General features: G+C 43.4%; 1 protein-coding gene across 1 annotated transcript in view; it reads right to left on the bottom strand.

Moving 5' to 3' along the window:
* Nucleotides 1–19,271, bottom strand: part of ttn.1 (titin, tandem duplicate 1) — a 168,348-nt gene that overhangs the window by 134,008 nt on the left and 15,069 nt on the right. Inside the window, 22 exon segments of the mRNA XM_062431364.1 lie at nucleotides 72–350; nucleotides 433–714; nucleotides 939–1,505; nucleotides 1,810–2,088; nucleotides 2,621–6,319; nucleotides 6,834–6,875; nucleotides 7,290–7,793; nucleotides 8,056–8,529; nucleotides 9,803–9,991; nucleotides 10,183–10,299; nucleotides 11,025–11,309; nucleotides 11,828–12,059; nucleotides 12,580–12,748; nucleotides 12,834–12,975; nucleotides 13,093–13,353; nucleotides 13,636–13,896; nucleotides 16,318–16,578; nucleotides 16,663–16,926; nucleotides 17,426–17,686; nucleotides 17,773–18,033; nucleotides 18,323–18,586; nucleotides 18,664–18,936. Coding sequence (XP_062287348.1) covers nucleotides 72–350; nucleotides 433–714; nucleotides 939–1,505; nucleotides 1,810–2,088; nucleotides 2,621–6,319; nucleotides 6,834–6,875; nucleotides 7,290–7,793; nucleotides 8,056–8,529; nucleotides 9,803–9,991; nucleotides 10,183–10,299; nucleotides 11,025–11,309; nucleotides 11,828–12,059; nucleotides 12,580–12,748; nucleotides 12,834–12,975; nucleotides 13,093–13,353; nucleotides 13,636–13,896; nucleotides 16,318–16,578; nucleotides 16,663–16,926; nucleotides 17,426–17,686; nucleotides 17,773–18,033; nucleotides 18,323–18,586; nucleotides 18,664–18,936 — 9,366 coding nt within the window.

Here is a 19,271-nt window from a genome sequence, read left to right as displayed (position 1 = left end):
ATAAGTGAAGATAACAGTAGTCATAACAACACCATTTTATCATGTTAATGTCATGTTTACACACCACTAACCTTTTTGTTTAGCTACAGACTTTGAGGTTACTGACCCGACCTCATTTGATACGACACATTCGTATTCACCAGCGTCACCGCTCTCAAAAGACCTGATCTCCAGAGAGGCCAGGGATCCCTGTGACACAACTCGGTATTTCTTATCTGTGGGCAGGGGTTTCTTATTCTTTTTCCAGGCTACCTTGAATGGTGCAGACCCTGTGATCTCATATTCCAACACAGTTACAGATCCTCTAACTGCCTCTACAGAGGGCAACTCCTTTCTGAAAGATGGTGGTTCTAAGAGGGAACATACACTTCAGTTAGATAAGTTCTTATTCTGACTATAAATGTCTAAATCTGATCCTGTAACTCTGCGCACCTTTTACTGAAACATTAGAGCTGCAGCTTTCACACCCAGACTCATTGAGAACCTCACAGGTGTAGTTTCCACTGTCACTCAATGTGACATCCTGTATCTCAAGAGTGGCAAGACCATCCTTCAGACTGATGTCATATCTGCCACCAGCAGACAGCTGCTTGTTATTAAAGAACCAGGTAGTGTGAAGTTCAGGAGATCCTTTGATGGTGCATTGCAGGCGTGTGGTACTGCCTTGCTTCCAAACTGTGGTGGCTTCCAGCCTCTTAACAAAGACTGGTGGCTCTGGGGGGTCGTGCAGTTACAAAGGTCCAATATGAAGTCATTAAAAACAACAACGCAGCATTATAGAAGAAGAGGTTTAAGACTTAAGAAAGGACAATTAAAGCAGCACACATAGTATCAACACTGGACACCATTCAGTGAAATGATGTTAATGTTCAGTACTGCAGATTTGCAACAGTGTCAAATGCTGCAGTATGCATGAATATTAACTAGACAAGTCTTACCTTGGACCTTCACCGAGGTGGAACAAGTTGCACTCCCAGCTTCATTTGTCACCGTACATATATAATTGCCCCAATCTTTCTGGGTGGTCTTTAGGATATCAAGAGTAACCGTCTTATCCTCAAAAGACAGTTTACAGTCCGGAGACTGGTGGACCTTTCGACCATCTCTGGTCCAGGTGACAGTAACTCCAGTGTCCTCGTCCACCTGACACTCCAGGTGTAGAGGAGCCCCAACCACAGCAGCAACCTGACCCAGGGGCTTTACGAAGTTGGGCTTTTCAATAACATTCAGCTCCATGCTGCACTCAGCTGTCCCAACATTGTTGGACAACTTGCAGACGTAAAGGCCACGGTCAGCTGGCTCAAGTTTGGTTATCTCAAGAGTGTGTTTATTCTTTTCACACAACGTCTGGTAGTGTGTCTGCTCTTTGGTTATGGCTTGGCTGTCTTTGAGCCAGGCAACATTCAGAGGAGCAGATCCTGTTATTACACACTGTATCACTGCCCTCTTTCCAACATATACAGTTTGAGGGTCAGGCTTAGTTATAAAGTCAGGAGGGAATTGTTCTATAAGAATTAAGAAAAAAAGAAACTCATTAGTGGTAAAATTTCATACCTTGATACTTTTTAAAACCTGCCAATAAGACAAAAAACAAACCCGCAGGCCCAGAAAGCTTAAAAACTATTGAGAATTAAGTCAACAAAACAAAAACACTGCTGTCTATGAAGACCAGCAGAGGACAACAAAAGATGACACTTTGGAAAAAGGAAAAGAACATCAAGTACAGTTCCAGGTTAAAGTCTACATTCAACACCAATAACAGCTCCACGATCAACCAGCAAAGAAGAAGGAAACATGCAATGCTCTTACCTGTCACTCTGAGAGAGGCGGAGCACTCATCACTGCCATGCTGATTGGATGCCTTGCAAGAGTATTCCCCACTGTCATCTTTGTTTGGGCTCAGCAGCTCCAGAGAGGAAGTGCTGACACGACTCATAATCCTGCATTTATCACCATCTTTGATGGATTGCCCATCTTTGAACCACTTGAAGACCACATTTGGGGCGTCTTCAGTTTCACATTCAAACACTGCAGGGCTTCCAACATTGATCTCCACAGGGACAATTTTGTGCCTGAACACAGGTTTCACTGTAAGAAAAGAAAGATAACAAACAAAGTAAATACACAACCATGTGTCAAATGGAAGATAGAAAGGAATGTTTCTACTGGAGGTGGTGATCTAGTTAACCTGTGATGGAAAGTGACAAACACAAAGTTATCCTGACTGTGGAGGACGAAGATGGTATTAGACTGCAATAAGGAGAGAAAGCATGCAAAAGAAGAATGGACCAAGAATAAAGACTGATGAATGTTTAAAGATGTGAAGTCAAAGGTGATTCCTCGGAAGGAAGGAGGAATGGATTTGGGGGTGATGCGTTTGTGGAGGAATGGATGAGCTTGAAGGAAAAGTGAAGATGTCACTGATGTCTGCTGAAAACCTCAAACCTCCAAACTTTAACCCTTGTTATCAGTTGTCTTTATAAATGATTTAATGGCCATTGAACTCAAAATGTCACAGTTCATATAAAGTGTGTTTGAGGTTTGCAGACAACAGGACTTGAAATTCACAAATGCGTGAGGTTAGTTGATGATGATTTCAAAGAATTGTCCATCATCAAACCTCTTGAGACCACTTTGAGTCTTGTAGACGCTGTAGTCTTGCCAGCCTCATTCTCAGCCTCACAGACATACTCTCCTTGATGTTTCTCCTTGACAACTTTGTCGATAATTAGTGTGTATGTCTCATTATCTTTAGAACACTTGAACTCTTTGCCAGATTTCACCAGTTGTCCTTTGAAAAACCAGTTGACTTTTGTTGCATACTTTATGGTGGTAGTAAATACAGCCTTGCTATTTGCCTCTGTACAAAGATCTTCCAAAGCATCAACAACAACAGGATAATCTACCAAACTGTCTGAGGACTCACTGATCATAACTGCCTCTGAAAGATACTCCTCTCTGGTTTCTCTGTGGACAGAAATGTCCACATGTTGCTCAACAGGAACCTTGCCCTCAGGCACTGTGGCGGTCACTTCAGGAGCAGCAGCGTTCCTCTCTGACCTCACTGTCTTCCTGCTGATCTGCTTAGACTCATGAATCTCTGACCGAGTTTGAACTGTTGCACTTTGGAAGGAAGCACTAGCCTCCATCTTGATATCAGCAGATTGATAGACACTAGCAGGAACCCTGACTGCACTCTCTGCTACCGTTACTGTGTCCACCACGGATGACAACACCTCTTTGGAAAGCGCAGAGCTGATCAGAGCTTTCTGAGGCTTGTCTATCTGCATGGTGCCTGGTAGCTCTGATGTAAGACTTTGCTGCTCCTGGGATACCATAGCATGCAGAGCTACCTGGAGCTCTGACCTGAGGTCAGCCGTCTGGGGGTATTTACCCTCAAAAGACAGTGTGATCTCCATGGGGGCACCAGGTGTTGTGATCAGGTAAGTATGTGTGACATGTTTGGGTTCTCTCTGAACCTTCACTTCCTGTACCTCCACCACATCGAACCTTCCTACAACATCAGCCAGTAACACCGGCTGCTCACTTGCCACAGCAGATTGAAGAGCATCTCTGAGTTGATGCCGTATATTCAGACTCGATGGTTTGGGGATCTGAATGACAAAGTTGAGTTCCTTGGGTAGAGTCTGTGACTCCAGAGACTCGTGGACAAACATAACTCCTTTTGGCTGGGTCATGAAGGTAACAGTTGAGCTCTCAGATGTATGTATCTCACTGGACTGCTCTCCAATAATGACCTGTTTCTCTTCTAGCAGCACTGACTGTCTAACTGACTGGCCCTCCTGGATTTGGACTGCAAAGTCCTGCTCAGCAGCTTCTAAGACAGTACAGCCTTCAGTAGCAACTGCCTTCTCTTCTATGTAAATAGGCCTTTTTGGTATCTTTGGCTCAATTTTCATCTCTGGCTTTAATTTTTCATCAGTTTTGAGGCTGGTGGTGTGACCCTCCTCCAGAGTCTGAGAGTCTGTGACATTCACTGAATGCATGATATTCCAGTAATCCTCTTTCTGGACAAGGGCTCGCTGCTGCTTGGCGTCTGTGATGAAAGGCATCTCCTTTGGCAGCTGCAAAGGCTGTGTGGAGGTTGTGAGGATGCTCAAAGGCCTGGGTTCAGTTCGAAGCTGTGACTGAACCCCGGTCACCGACGCATCCACATCTTTGTAGGAGTCAGCTATGATCTCCCTTCTCTCCTCTGAGGTGGCTGCATGCCTCCTAAACTTTTCCTGCTTCTGCGTTATCACCTGCTGGTCAGGTTTAGTGATTGAGAGTATGCCTTCCTTTGGTAACACTGAGACAGAGTGAATTGACTGGAGGTACTTTGCTGGTGGTCGTTCTTTCTTTGGTTGAACAGACTCTGCATTAATTTTAGCTGAGAACTCTGACGTTCCCTCACAAACCACAGTCCTTTGATCTTCCTGAGTCACTGAATGCAACAAAGCAGGACTCTTCCTTGAATCTGCCTGCTCTGATGGGGGCTTCTCACTGCTGAACCTACACTCAGACTGTAAAACGTCCTGATTGCTGATAACCTGCAGATTCAGGAGTGTTTCTCCCTCTCGCTGAGGCTGCAGACTCATGGAAGATGCTATACCTGCCACCTGTCCAGCCTGTTCACCCCGGAGCTCGTACTTCTCTTCGGCGGTTACAGCTAACTTATAGTGCATGTCTTTGTACGGAGTGATACTCTCCTGTGCTGGTCTTTGTGTTTCAAAAGTCTGCTCTTTGGATAAAACCACTCTCCTTTCACTCACTGGTGCTACAATAGGCTTCGGTTGCTCTTTCTCTGTCAGGGGTTTGGTAGCTGCTGCTAAAGTTGGCAGAGGCTCTGAATGTCTTTCTGTGATCGGCAGTTGCCCCGTAGACTGAGCTGAGTATAAGATTTTAACCCCCTCTGTGACTCTGAAACTCTTCTCTTCCTCTGGTCTGTGGGTGATAACTGAAGTTTCATCAAGGATGGGTAGAGCAGACTCTACTAGGTGACCGCTAACAAGCTGCCTGGGTTCAGTGAAGGTCTTCAAATGTTCTGGAGTCTGGTCCATTAAGGCCTCAGCTCGTACTGTGGAGAGTGGCACAACCTCTTCAGATGTGGCCGACATGAGCTTCGCTGCCTGCTCTTTGGCTAACTCGAGTTCGACTACTTCTGGGCTGACGATGCGTTCAGAATGCTGCTCAGTGATCTTTTGTCTCTCCTGGACTGAAGATAAGAAAGTCGTCATGTGAAGCTGTTTCATAGGAACGGCTGAGACCTGCTGCGGTTGGCTAGGACCCAAAGAAACCCTCTCCTGTATCTCATGAGACTGCAGCACTGCTGCCTGGTGGGTTACCTGCTCTCGCTGAATGGAGGCAGCGGAGACATCGAGCTCTCTGAGGGTTCCTACCTCCTCACTGGGAATAATCTGCCTTTCTTCAGTACCGATTGTATAAATCAAATGATCAGACCGACTTCTTTCCTGGTATAATCTGGATTTGGTTGTTTGTTCGGTCATGGATATTTTCAAACCGGTGGTTTTCTTAACTAATTCTTCCTGAACTTCCTCTCTGAACACCAGCAGCTCAGCGGTACAAGTGGCTTCCCCAAATTGGTTGGAGGCCTTACAGGTGTAGACACCACTGTCCCCCTGTTTTACACTCTTAATATGAATAAAGCCCGATCCATCTGGGTTGTTCACAACGATACAGAACCCGGTTGGCTGCATGTGGAAGCTGCCTTTGAGCCACTGAATCTCAGGGAGAGGATCTCCGGTCACAATGTACCTGAAGAAAGCCTGACCTCCCTCAGACAGCTGAACAGACTCTATAGTTTTTGTGAACTCTGGAGGTTTACCAGTTGGCACAAACGTCTTCCTGTCTGCTTTGTCCTCTCTTTCTGGTTCCTTCACCTCAATATGCAGATAAGAAGTGCAAGTCGACTGGCCGAACCTGTTGCTGACAGTGCAGCTGTACTGTCCTTCAAACTCTCTGTCAACTCTGTTGATGACCAAGCTGTACTCATCCTGCTCCTGAATGAATTCATACACAGATGAGCTGGTTATATTCTGGCCGTTACGGAACCACTGGACGGTCGGCTTTGGGAAACCGGACACTTTGACCGTAAACATTGCGGTTTCTCCAACAGTCACAGCTGCTGGAGAAAGTTCACTGAGGAAAACTGGCTTTTCTTTTTTCTTCTCCAAAGAGCTGGAGTAGCGTTTGGACTCTGGTTTGAGTTCAAGTGTTCTGGTTTTATCTGATAATTTTAGGCTGGTGTAGTAAGACTCCTGGATTTCTTCTTCCACTGTGACGGCAGAGCTAGAGAAGACTGAGTGGAATAAGGAGAGTTTAAAGTAAAGTGAGAAATACAAACAGCTGCATCAAAAACAGAATTTATGCATCTACAGTTGAGTTAAATGTGACTGCATGGGTGTTTTAGCCTCTTTGCTGCAGATGTATAAAGATGGTAAAACACTTTTACACATTTAAAAATCACATTTGACACCAAAGACCAAAATAACACCGGGGTTACCACGCCATCGTATGACTGCATGGTTAAGATTCTGTGCTCTGAAAAAAGCTTCTCAGTGGACTTTTGTCAAACTATTAAAATATGATTAAAATGGTTTTCAGTACTGTAAAGAAACACAATTTAAATCCAAAAACACCAAAAAACATTTTAAACAGAACAAAAATCCCCCTTTAAAAAAGTTCTTACTCAAACAGTCTGAAGCCAGTCAAAATAAAACAATTTGATCTTTTATTAAGACCATTTTGTGATGTCCAAAAGATAAAGACCAATATATTTATATATTGATTGTATATTAAAAGTCAGTATTTACCTTTGACTTCCTGCTGCAGCTGTTCCTTCTCCACTGCAGAAACTGTAAAGACACAAATGTTGACGAGTTAAAACCACTTTTTAAAAAGGGACATAAAGTCTCATATGGTGCAAGACTGTTAGAATCAGTGACAAGTCGTGCAACCATATCAACCTCTTGGTTTTTATTTTAACTGACATTCGTGCATGCTTCCTTTTGGTCTTTTAGTGTGCAGCACCTCTGGCTTCTGGAAAGTGCTCAGTGACATGAGTGTCCCTCTCTATCTCTGATGTTTTAGTCAATAAAGCAGGAATAAAGGTCAGAGACCTCTCCTAAACATAGTGGTTAAACCGTGATGAAGAAGTGGTGTCGCTGTGTGAAGACATCTTTGCTGTGTAGGTGGGAAGCAGTGTGATGAGTGGTGGGCCAATCAAACCCAGAGCGAGGAACATGGACCAAAAGCATGCAGATGCCAACCTTTCATCACTGTGCTGCACTCAGCTTCCTCAGCTGAGGTCACATGTTTGCAAGAGTAAGAGTCCCTTTGTCTGGTTCCCACATTGTTAACATTCATACAGCACAGGGGGCCGTCATGTTTCAGAGAGTAAGACACCGAATCCTCAACATTCAACCGGTTGTAAAGCCAAATGACAAACGGAGTGAGATCTCCGTTCATAACGCAATACAGCGAGCCGCCGGCTTTGTTTCTGACCAGCAGCTCAGGAGGAAGTTTAATCAGGAAGTCAGAGCCGCTGGAGAGGTTGTGGCTTTGCTTATCGTGAGGTATGACGTCAGGGAAATACAGCTGGCTGATGAGGCTCTGAGGTCTCTTGGAAGATGGAGGCGAGTGATCCGGCTTCTCCGCCGCCTCTTGCTTGGCTTGTTCGGGCGGATCTCTCGCGGCCTCCCTGTCGGCCTGAGACACTTTACGTACAGAATCGGTAGGGATGGGGGTTTCTGCTTTGAGATTTGCTTCTTTAGCTAGGTGAGAATAAAGTTAGGGAGAGTCATTAGGGGTCAGAGTGTATAAGGCACTAAAGGGTTTAGTATGATGGATGGATGAGGTTAGCGGGGCGAAGCAGGAAGAGGAGGGACTAGACTAGGAAGCAAGAGTTGTGTTATTCTATTACATTCTAAAGGTTACAGTCTAAGAGGATATTAAATAATGAGAAGAGGGAATAAGGCAGGAGGAGCAGGTGGGGAGGTGGGATGGACCAGATGATAAAAAAGAAAAATAAACCACCTTCAACAGTGAGCCGGGCAGAGGAGCTGTTCTGGCCATGTTGGTTGGTGGCGGTGCAGCAATACAAGCCCTGGTCCGCCACGCCAACCGCCTGGATGACCAGGGACAACAAACCCCCGCTCTGAGAGCTCCTCACTCGCTCTGTGTCCACCAAGCTGAGGCCATTATGATCCCACAGCACAGCCGTGAAGGGCTGCCCATCAAACGAGCAGCTGAACTCAGCCATCTCGCCGCTGTTCACGCGGACGTCGCTCATTTCCATCAGCAGTTTGGGGCTGGATGAGAGTTTGATCTCAGAGCTCATCTCCACCGAGCTCACACTCTGAATCTCAACCGTCCTCCAACACACGGAGGAGCTCTCAGAGACAGCCTCAGTAAACTCAACACTGTGCTCTGTCTGTCCCACTGACACAGAGCGGAGACTCTCAGCCTCCAAACTCTGACTGAGTTTAGTCTCAGAGCTCCACTCATTAGCTAAGGCTTTTTCATCTGGGCAATAAGAAAGAGTAGAAGCATTAGGTCAACACATCATTCTGGTGACTTCTTCAGGTTACTTGTGTCACAGCTGCAGTTGCAGTGGAGCGTTGAGGATCAGTCAGTGAGGAGTGGACAGTGGTTCCCGCCGTCAATCATGCAAGCTTGACTGGAGCCAAAAATAAAAACATCTATAAATTCTGTCCGTGCTTGAGTCTGAGGAACCTGGAAAGCCAGATGTTTGAACCATGCTGCATTCCTTTAAAATAAAGATTCATGTCTCAGAGTAAAGATGTTTAGAGCTACTCGTAGGAAGAGTCGACATCATGCATCACAAGCAGCTGTGAGATGATCTTCTGCTTTACAGCGAGGTCCAGAGTCATGAGCTGCTTTAACTACAGCAGATATCACAGAAACATCAACAGATGCTTTAACTGGAACTTATTAAACATTAGTTTATAAAAGGTGAAGAAGCTTGTTGTTATGAAACTATACACTATTAATTAAACTATACATTTTTAAAAAAAGGCTCAAACATTCATTTCAGTGATTTGCTCCCAATGTGGAGGAGAGAGCTATTAAATGTTCATTAGCAGGAGATTTAAATATAGCTTTAAAGAGCCATAATAAATTAAGATTAGTTTTCTAACTGTTGAACAACTGTCACCTTTTTCACTTTAATTTATTTGATTAAAATGATTAAATTACTAGAAAATAAAGCTTTAACATTTAGGCTCAACTGTTTTTAGTTAAAATAGTTAAAATAGTGAGAATAAAAAATGAGCATTTTCTCTCCTCTTCGTTGGACCCAAATAAACTGAAACACGACAAACAACAAGATCTCACCTTCTAAAAGCTTCCTGTGATGAAACCATGCAGCTTCTATTGGCTCAATACATGTTGCTCTTTGTGCCAATAGATGCTTTATTTTAAACATTTTATATCTGAGTGAGTATGAAGCAGGAAGCGTCGTTGGCTCTGTGTGACATTAACAAACTAACTAACTAACTCTGAACTCTAAACACACAGAGACAACGTTCCTGCAGCAAGGAACCAAAGGCATTATTATATATAATATATATATATTATATATATATAAAGATTATATCAGCATCAGCTCACAGTGAGAACAGGGTGCTGATCTGAGCTGAGTCAGCATGTCACGGACTTTAAGCAGAGAGTCAGATTCTCTCTGGAGAGGAAAACATGCAGAGATCTGATCTGATCTGATCTGATCTGATCTGATCCACACATCTGCGTCTGAGTGACTCACCATCCAGATTCAGAGTCGCAGCACATGTCACCATTCCTGCCGAGTTTGTGGCAAGACATGAAAACTCTCCTTCGTGTTCGGGGAGAACTTTGGAGATCTCCAGCTGGCAGGTTCCTCCGTAGTGAGACATCCTCACGTTGTCTGACTGCCGGACTTCTCTGTCCTTAGAGAACCAGGACACCTGCAGGTCTGGAGACAGAGAGCTCACTTAGTATCTGATCATGCAAATAATACCTGAACATGTGACTGATGGTTGAATACAGGAGTCAAACCTGGCAACACATGAACAGCAGCTTATTTACAGAGACATTTATTAAAATGCTCTGTCTCTGATAAATAAACTAATATATATATAAAGTAGAATAACTAAGCAGTGGTACCTTCCCCGGAGACGTTGCACTGCAGCAGCGCGGGGAATCCCTCTTTAACCAGGACGTCCTGCAGCGGTGTGATGATGAGCGGAGCAGAAACACGAACTGCTTCAGTCACTTCAGGAACTGGAAGAAGTTTAAATATGAAACATTTACAACGACTTAAACACAACGACTTGCTGCTTTGCTAACATACCTGCCTTCAGATATAAGCTAACGTACCTGCCTTCAGATAGAAAGCTAACGTTCCTGCCTTCAGATATAAGCTAACGTACCTGCCTTCAGATATAACGCTAACGTACCTTCCTTCAGATATAAGCTAACGTACCTGCCTTCAGATATAAGCTAACGTTCCTTCCTTCAGATATAAAGCTAACGTACCTGCCTTCAGATATAACGCTAACGTACCTTCCTTCAGATATAAGCTAACGTACCTGCCTTCAGATATAAGCTAACGTACCTGCCTTCAGATATAAGCTAACGTTCCTTCCGTCAGATATAAGCTAACGTACCTGCCTTCAGATATAAGCTAACGTTCCTTCCTTCAGATATAAAGCTAACGTTCCTTCCTTCAGATATAAGCTAACGTACCTTCCTTCAGATATAAGCTAACGTACCTGCCTTCAGATATAAGCTAACGTACCTTCCTTCAGATATAAGCTAACGTACCTGCCTTCAGATATAAGCTAACGTTCCTTCCTTCAGATATAAGCTAACGTACCTGCCTTCAGATATAAGCTAACGTACCTTCCTTCAGATATAAGCTAACGTACCTTCCTTCAGATATAAGCTAACGTACCTGCCTTCAGATATAAGCTAACGTACCTGCCTTCAGATATAAGCTAACGTACCTTCCACAGTGAGCGAGGCGGAGCTCGACACCTCTCCGAAGTCGCTGTGTGCCTTGCAGCTGTAGGCGGCGGCGTCCTCGGGGAAAACCTCCAGCAGCAGCAGCGTGTGCTCGTCCTCATCGTGGAGGAACTTGCACTTGTATCCGGAGGCCAGAGCCTGAGAGTCTTTGTACCAGGAGACCTGAGGCAGAGGGACGCCGCTCACCTTCACCGTGAAGCGGACCGACTTCCCCGACGTCACCGTCTGAGACTCCATCGGACGCACGATCTTCGGAGGCTCCGGGACTGAAGACAAAGAGATGAAAGAGGATTTATTTAATCTCGTCACTCACAGGTGAGACGTTTAGTTTGATCCCACCAATAAGCCGGATTTAGATAAAATGTTAATTATTACATTGTCACTGTAATAAGTTATAAGATTATTACCACAAGTTATTCATTATAATATTATATGATATTATCGGCAGGTTATAACATTTACATAACGTACATAACGTTACTACTGTATATTATCACAGTTGAATCGTTATTAAAGGAATTCAGACTTTAGCTGAAACCTCAACAAGCAAAACTAACAATTATAAAATCTCTATTTTTGTGTTAATGTTATTTTAGTGGTCAGATATTATGACTTCTGGCTTTAGCAGCAACAAGCCTTCATGCTGGAGTCATGATACAGAAATACAGAAACAAAGCCGATGTTTGCAACACATCTTAAAAACTTCTCTCATCTTCTGGCTCTTAACGTCGACTCCTGTGAACTCTTCTTACAGAACATCATGAATGTGGAGTTCGGCTCTTACGTCTGACGTGCAGGTTCATGGAGCTGCGGTTCCTGCCGGCTAGGAAGGTGAACTCTCCGGCGTCGCTCCGGTAAGTCTCAGCGATGGTGAGGCGGTGCATCTTCCTGATGCTGACGTAGCTGAACCGCTCCTCCACTGAGAACTGGATCTCTGACCCGTTCTTCATCCAGCGGCCCTCCACGTCGTCCTCGTCCACCTCGAACTCAAACGTCGCTCTTTGCTTCTCAATGACCTAAAAAGCAGAAGATCAGTGATGAACGTGAGACTTCAGATCCTCGTGTTTCTTCCTTTTAATAAATAATTAAAACTAAAATTTGAATAAACATTTTTTTCTAGAGCTATAATTCAGTAGTTTGGTGGTTAAAGTTCCTGAATGGTGATAATATGAGAACCTTTGAGAGACTTAAATTACAACTGCTTCAACAACCATAATGATGATGATGATGATGATGAAGGTGTTTAGTGAACTCAGAAAAGACACCTGGTAGAAGAGTTGACAGTCTAATGTGTTAGCAGGTCAGCAAGGGTTCATTGGTTGGTTTATTACTTTATTACTTTATGACTTTATTACTTAATTACTTTATGACTTTATTACTTTATGACTTTATTACCCTCTCTTCTTCTTCTTCAAATGTCCACGAGGAGTTAGAGTCTGAATATTGGACCTGTTAGAATAACTGTGTGTCCTTCTCCGAGCTTCAGAGGAACAGTTCACTAAACTAGCATCATTATAAAGAGCCTGAATGACTCACTGTGATGTCCCTGCTGAGAGGTTCTGTGATTCTGATGTCCCGGCCCTCGACCCCCAGCTGACCCTTGGACATGCTGGACCCGGCCACCGCTGCGTATTCTCCGGCATCAGACAGGCGGACCGACGGCACAACCAGCTGGTGCGTGAAGTTATCTGAAGTCATTTTATATCTGCAGGAGAACACAAAGAGAAAGTGATTGAGAGATGTTTCAGCATGTTGAGGTTTATATAAAGCAGCAGCTGAACGTGAGCTACCTGTCAGACGTCTCCAGCTCCTGACCGTCCTTCATCCAGATCACCTGGATGTTTGGTTCAGAAACTTCACATTCAAAGGTGGCTCTCTTCTTCTCCGTGATGTTCAGGTCTCTCAGGTGTTTGGTGAACTCAACCACGCGGGCTGCAGCACAAAGAAGAAACTCACTTAGAACTACATTTATCTACGGTGGCTCTGAGGGTCCATTACTTCTCTTTACCCTTCTATTTATTAAGAGGTGAATCAGTGAATGAATGTTACCCTCAACATGAAGCTTAGATGACGTGGCTGCAGAGCCGGCCCTGAAGCTGTACTCAGCGCTGTCTCCAAAGTGAACGTTCCTGATGCTCAGAGTGTGAGTCAGCTGTTTGCAGCGGGCCTGGCACCGGTCGGTGGAGCGGATCTCGACGCCGTTCTTCAGCCATTTGTACGTGATTCCTTCGTAGTTGACGTTCACCTCGAAGGTGACTAAGTCCTTCTCCTGAGCGTCCAGGTCCTGCAGCATCGTTGTGATGAGGATCGCTAAAACACAACATCAAGAAGATCAAATGTTTTAGTGATTCATTCATTTCCTGTTTCCTGGTTCTGTTGGATAATTACCTGAATGTACTTTATGAAAACATAAGTCTCTAAATCAAGATGCTTGGTTTAATTGGTCCTTTAACTATTAACAATCTATTTAAAAGTGTTAAAATCAAGAGATTACATAAATGCTCTGATATATTTACATTAATGGCACGTTTTACTCATTTCTGATCTGAAGCCTTAAATCTTAAACTTAGTAACTAAAGTAAAGTAACTCACGGTTAACGGTGAGCGTGGCGGAGACTCGGTCGTTCCCGCAGACGAAGCTGTACTCTCCGGAGTCGCTGCTGCCGGTGTTCAGGATCTTCAGCTGGTGAAGTTTCCCCTGAACCACGATCTTAAACTTCTCGCTCATCTCGATCTCCACGCCGTTCTTCAGCCAGCTGGACGGTGCGTTGAAGTGAGAAACTTCACACTCGAACGAGGCCGAGTGGGTTTCAGGAACCTCGGTGCTCTTCATGGGTTTACTGACCCGCAGAGCTGTTAAATAAGAGGAGGAATGATTTAATCCCAATAATCTGCTTTATAATCTCATGAAGGTAATAATCTGCTTTATAGTCTCATGAAGGTAATAATCTGCTTTATAGTCTCATGAAGGTAATAATCTGCTTTATAGTCTCATGAAGGTAATAATCTGCTTTATAGTCTCATGAAGGTAATAATCTGCTTTATAGTCTCATGAAGGTAATAATCTGCTTTATAGCCTCATGAAGGTAATAATCTGCTTTATAGTCTAATGAAGGTAATAATCTGCTTTATAGTCTCATGAAGGTAATAATCTGCTTTATAATCTCATGAAGGTAATAATCTGCTTTATAGTCTCATGAAGGTAATAATCTGCTTTATAATCTCATGAAGGTAATAATCTGCTTTATAGTCTCATGAAGGTAATAATCTGCTTTATAGTCTCATGAAGGTAATAATCTGCTTTATAGTCTCATGAAGGTAATAATCTGCTTTATAATCTCATGAAGGTAATAATCTGCTTTATAGTCTCATGAAGGTAATAATCTGCTTTATAGTCTCATGAAGGTAATAATCTGCTTTATAGCCACATGAAGATAATAATCTGCTTTATAGTCTCATGAAGGTAATAATCTGCTTTATAATCTCATGAAGGTAATAATCTGCTTTATAGTCTCATGAAGGTAATAATCTGCTTTATAGTCTCATGAAGGTAATAATCTGCTTTATAATCTCATGAAGGTAATAATCTGCTTTATAGTCTCATGAAGGTAATAATCTGCTTTATAGTCTCATGAAGGTAATAATCTGCTTTATAGCCACATGAAGATAATAATCTGCTTTATAGTCTCATGAAGGTAATAATCTGCTTTATAATCTCATGAAGGTAATAATCTGCTTTATAGTCTCATGAAGGTAATAATCTGCTTTATAGTCTCATGAAGGTAATAATCTGCTTTATAATCTCATGAAGGTAATAATCTGCTTTATAGTCTCATGAAGGTAATAATCTGCTTTATAGTCTCATGAAGGTAATAATCTGCTTTATAGTCTCATGAAGGTAATAATCTGCTTTATAGTCTCATGAAGGTAATAATCTGCTTTATAGTCTCATGAAGGTAATAATCTGCTTTATAGCCTCATGAAGGTAATAATCTGCTTTATAGTCTCATGAAGGTAATAATCTGCTTTATAATCTCATGAAGGTAATAATCTGCTTTATAGCCTCATGAAGGTAATAATCTGCTTTATAGTCTCATGAAGGTAATAATCTGCTTTATAGTCTCATGAAGGTAATAATCTGCTTTATAGTCTCATGAAGGTAATAATCTGCTTTATAGTCTCATGAAGGTAATAATCTGCTTTATAGTCTCATGAAGGTAATAATCTGCTTTATAGTCTCATGAAGGTAATAATCTGCTTTATAATCTCATGAAGGTAATAATCTGCTTTATAGTCTCATGAAGGTAATAATCTGCTTTATAGTCTCATGAAGGTAATAATCTGCTTTATAGCCACATGAAGATAATAATCTGCTTTATAGTCTCATGAAGGTAATAATCTGCTTTATAATCTCATGAAGGTAATAATCTGCTTTATAGTCTCATGAAGGTAATAATCTGCTTTATAATCTCATGAAGGTAATAATCTGCTTTATAGTCTCATGAAGGTAATAATCTGCTTTATAGTCTCATGAAGGTAATAATCTGCTTTATAATCTCATGAAGGTAATAATCTGCTTTATAGTCTCATGAAGGTAATAATCTGCTTTATAATCTCATGAAGGTAATAATCTGCTTTATAGTCTCATGAAGGTAATAATCTGCTTTATAGTCTCATGAAGGTAATAATCTGCTTTATAATCTCATGAAGGTAATAATCTGCTTTATGGTCTCATGAAGGTAATAATCTGCTTTATAGTCTCATGAAGGTAATAATCTGCTTTATAGTCTCATGAAGGTAATAATCTGCTTTATAGCCTCATGAAGGTAATAATCTGCTTTATAGTCTCATGAAGGTAATAATCTGCTTTATAGTCTCATGAAGGTAATAATCTGCTTTATAGTCTCATGAAGGTAATAATCTGCTTTATAGTCTCATGAAGGTAATAATCTGCTTTATAGTCTCATGAAGGTAATAATCTGCTTTATAGTCTCATGAAGGTAATAATCTGCTTTATAATCTCATGAAGGTAATAATCTGCTTTATAGTCTCATGAAGGTAATAATCTGCTTTATAGCCTCATGAAGGTAATAATCTGCTTTATAGCCTCATGAAGGTAATAATCTTAATTACCTGATAACAGACCAAAGCAGTTATTAGCAGAACCTACGTAGTGATTACAGGGACATGATGACATCACCCTAATCTGATTATTATCCCTCAACAGTGTTTAAATCTCATCTTTAATCCTCTAACGTGTCTCATGACTCTTACCCTCCACGGTGAGGCGGGCGCTGCAGTGGAGGTGCCCGACCACAGCGGTGTACTCTCCCTCCTTGCTGCTTTCCACATCCTGGACCATCAGTTTGTGGGTCTTGTGCTCAGAGACCATCTTGTAGTGCTCGTTCTCCTTCAGCTCCGTCTTCTTGAACATCCATTTGATGGGGATGTCTTCCTCAGAGATCTCCAGCTCGAACACGGCCGTCGCTCCCAGCAGTGACGTCACGTCCTTCGGCTTCTTCAGGATCTTGATCGCTGTGAGAAAATGTTTCACCGTTAGAGGATTAGTCGGATTCATTCGATCAACGTGGAATAAAACTTCTCTAGACGTTAGCTTACTCTCAACGTTGAGCCGGGCGTTAGCCGACAGCTTCCCCAGCCGGAAGGAATACACCGACTCATCGTGTGTGGTGCAGTTCTTGATCTTCAGGGTGTGGACGGTGCCGTCGGAGATGATCTCACATTTATCGCTGGGCGGGATCTCGATGCCGTTCTTGACCCACTGTGCTCCCTTCACATCCTTGTGGGTCAGCTCCAGGCTGAACACAGCGTCCTGGGTCTCCACCACATTCAGGTTCTTCAGGGTCTTCTTCACCTTCACAGCTGGGAACACAAACATCATTAGTCCAACATCAGCTGCTCTCAACCTGGAGCCGTGGGAGGTGCTGATGTGAGCCAGCAGACTATATATAAATATATATAAATATATATTCAATAAGGAGCGCTCTGGCAGTCGAGTGGTTAAAGCTCATTCCCCTCTCTCTCTAAATAAAGGCAAAAAAACCCTTTAAAAAAAATGCATTCAATAAATTTGTAGGATTCATGTTTTGGGAAATTTGATAATGAGCCATTTTACCCAGAGTCAGGTGACAATATATAGACATCAGTTCCATCTGTATGTGTTCAGTACAGAGAGGCTCAGAATGTGTATCTGTGTCTTATAAGCTAATAAGCTAATAAGCTAGGCTAAGCTAGCAGGAGAGAAACACTCAGCTGGAAGGTTCAGAACTGTTTAAATCCTCGTATCTGTCCTTCAGCTGCTTGTTTACGGAGGATTTTTGCTGGTTATGAAGAATGTTTCTGTTACATCATGTGTTCCTACCTTCAACCTTCAGGTGGGCGGAGGTCTTGGAGCTGGCCACCTGGTACGTGTACTCTCCGATGTTGGTTGCTTTGGTGATGACGATGACGAGGCGTCTGACGGCACCGTTCACCTCACCGATCACGTTCTCGCTGAAGTCGATGGGCTCTCCGTCTTTCAGCCACTTGCCCTCCGAGGCCGGGTTGGCGACCTCACACTCCAGCACGGTGGTCTGGGAGTCGGCCACCATCATATCGTGCAGAGGCTTCTTGATAGCGCCACCTGGTGACAAGAGACAGATCCGGTTCATGTTGGGTCCAGATCTACAACGTATGAACTCAGATCAGGAATCATAGCGCCTGTCGTACCTGACACGGTGAGCTTCCCGCTGCACTGCTTCTCCCCGGCGGCGAACATGTACTCGCCCTCCTCGTCCTTCATGGTGTGAACCACCGTCAGGGTGTGGCGCTTCTTCTTGGACTCCATCTTGTACTTGGCGCTGGCTTTGAGCGGCTGCTTTTTGAAGGTCCAGAAAGCATCGATGCCGGCGTGAGAAACCTCGACTGCGAAGGTGACGTTCTCGGACTCGGAGCACTCGATGTTCTTCATCGGAGTCACGATCTGAACGGCTGTGGAGATGAAAGAGTCGTAAAGGGAAATGTGTTGATTTCCTTCAGAATGAGACAAATTACTGAATAATGAGCCTATAATTAAACCACTGTATGTAATCTGATTATTACAAACATATAGACTCTATACTATTAGATACTACAACTATACTACTACTACAGGCTCCATGTAGACTGTTGGCATGTGATCTGTCTGTATGAAGCATAACCACGTAAACACTACAGTAGTAAGAATCCTGCTAACAAGTAATTATCTGAAGTTAACACACTGGTATCCATCAGTCCTTACACTGAACAGACAGTTTGCAGCTGGTGTCGGCCCGGCCAACCACCAGCTTGTAGTGTCCCTCATCGGAGGCGCAGGTCCTGACGAAGACGAGGCGCTGCTTCGCTCCTTTAGACACGATCTGGACTCGGTCGCTAGCGGCCAGCAGTTTGTCGTTGTGATACCATTTAATCGAGCTGACGTCCTGAGCGGAGATCTTGGCCTCCAGGACGGTCTTGGTGCCCTCAACAGTACTTGTGTCCTTCAGTGGGGTCAGGATGCTGATAACTACAACACAAAAACACAGTTTAGTTCATAATGCTCCAGAAAGTTGGACAGAAAAGCAACGTGTGTCTGAGTCTCACCCTGGATGGTCAGCTTGGCTGTGGTTGAGATCTCCTGAGCAGGAACCACGAAGGAGTACATCCCAAAGTCATCCTTGACGGTGTCTTCAATCAGGAGTTTGTGGATCTGTTTGTCGATAACAATATGCACACGGTTGGAGGCAGCGATGGGCTGGCCGTTCTTCATCCAGGTTCCTTCAACGTTCTCCTGGGAGAACCTGAGCTCCATCTGAGCGATGTCGCCCTCGCACACGGTGAGGTCCGTCAGAGGCTGCATCAACGTCACGGGACGCACTGAAACATCAAACAACCAGCTTTAAACATCCTGACGCTCATCCATGAGTGACTCTTACAGGCTGGAAAAGGTAACTCTTTCTGCTAGAGCCTTTATTTTATTCTGTATCTTGAGAATAATAATTTTATTGTAAAAATGGTTCTACAGAAAAGCTCATGAAGGGCCGAACATCTAACTGTACTTATACAGAGCTTTTACATTACGTCTCATTCACTCATTCACACACTGATGGCAGGAGCTACCACAGGAACCTGCTCATCAGGAGGAAACTAACCATTCACACACTGTTGGCTCAGTTTGGGCTTCAGTATCTTGCTCAAGAACACATCGATGG

This window comes from Scomber scombrus, chromosome 13 (genome assembly GCF_963691925.1).
Source record: "Scomber scombrus chromosome 13, fScoSco1.1, whole genome shotgun sequence".
NCBI lineage: Eukaryota > Metazoa > Chordata > Actinopteri > Scombriformes > Scombridae > Scomber > Scomber scombrus.
Note: the sequence above shows the minus strand (reverse complement) of the source record. Positions and strands in the feature narration are given on the sequence as shown.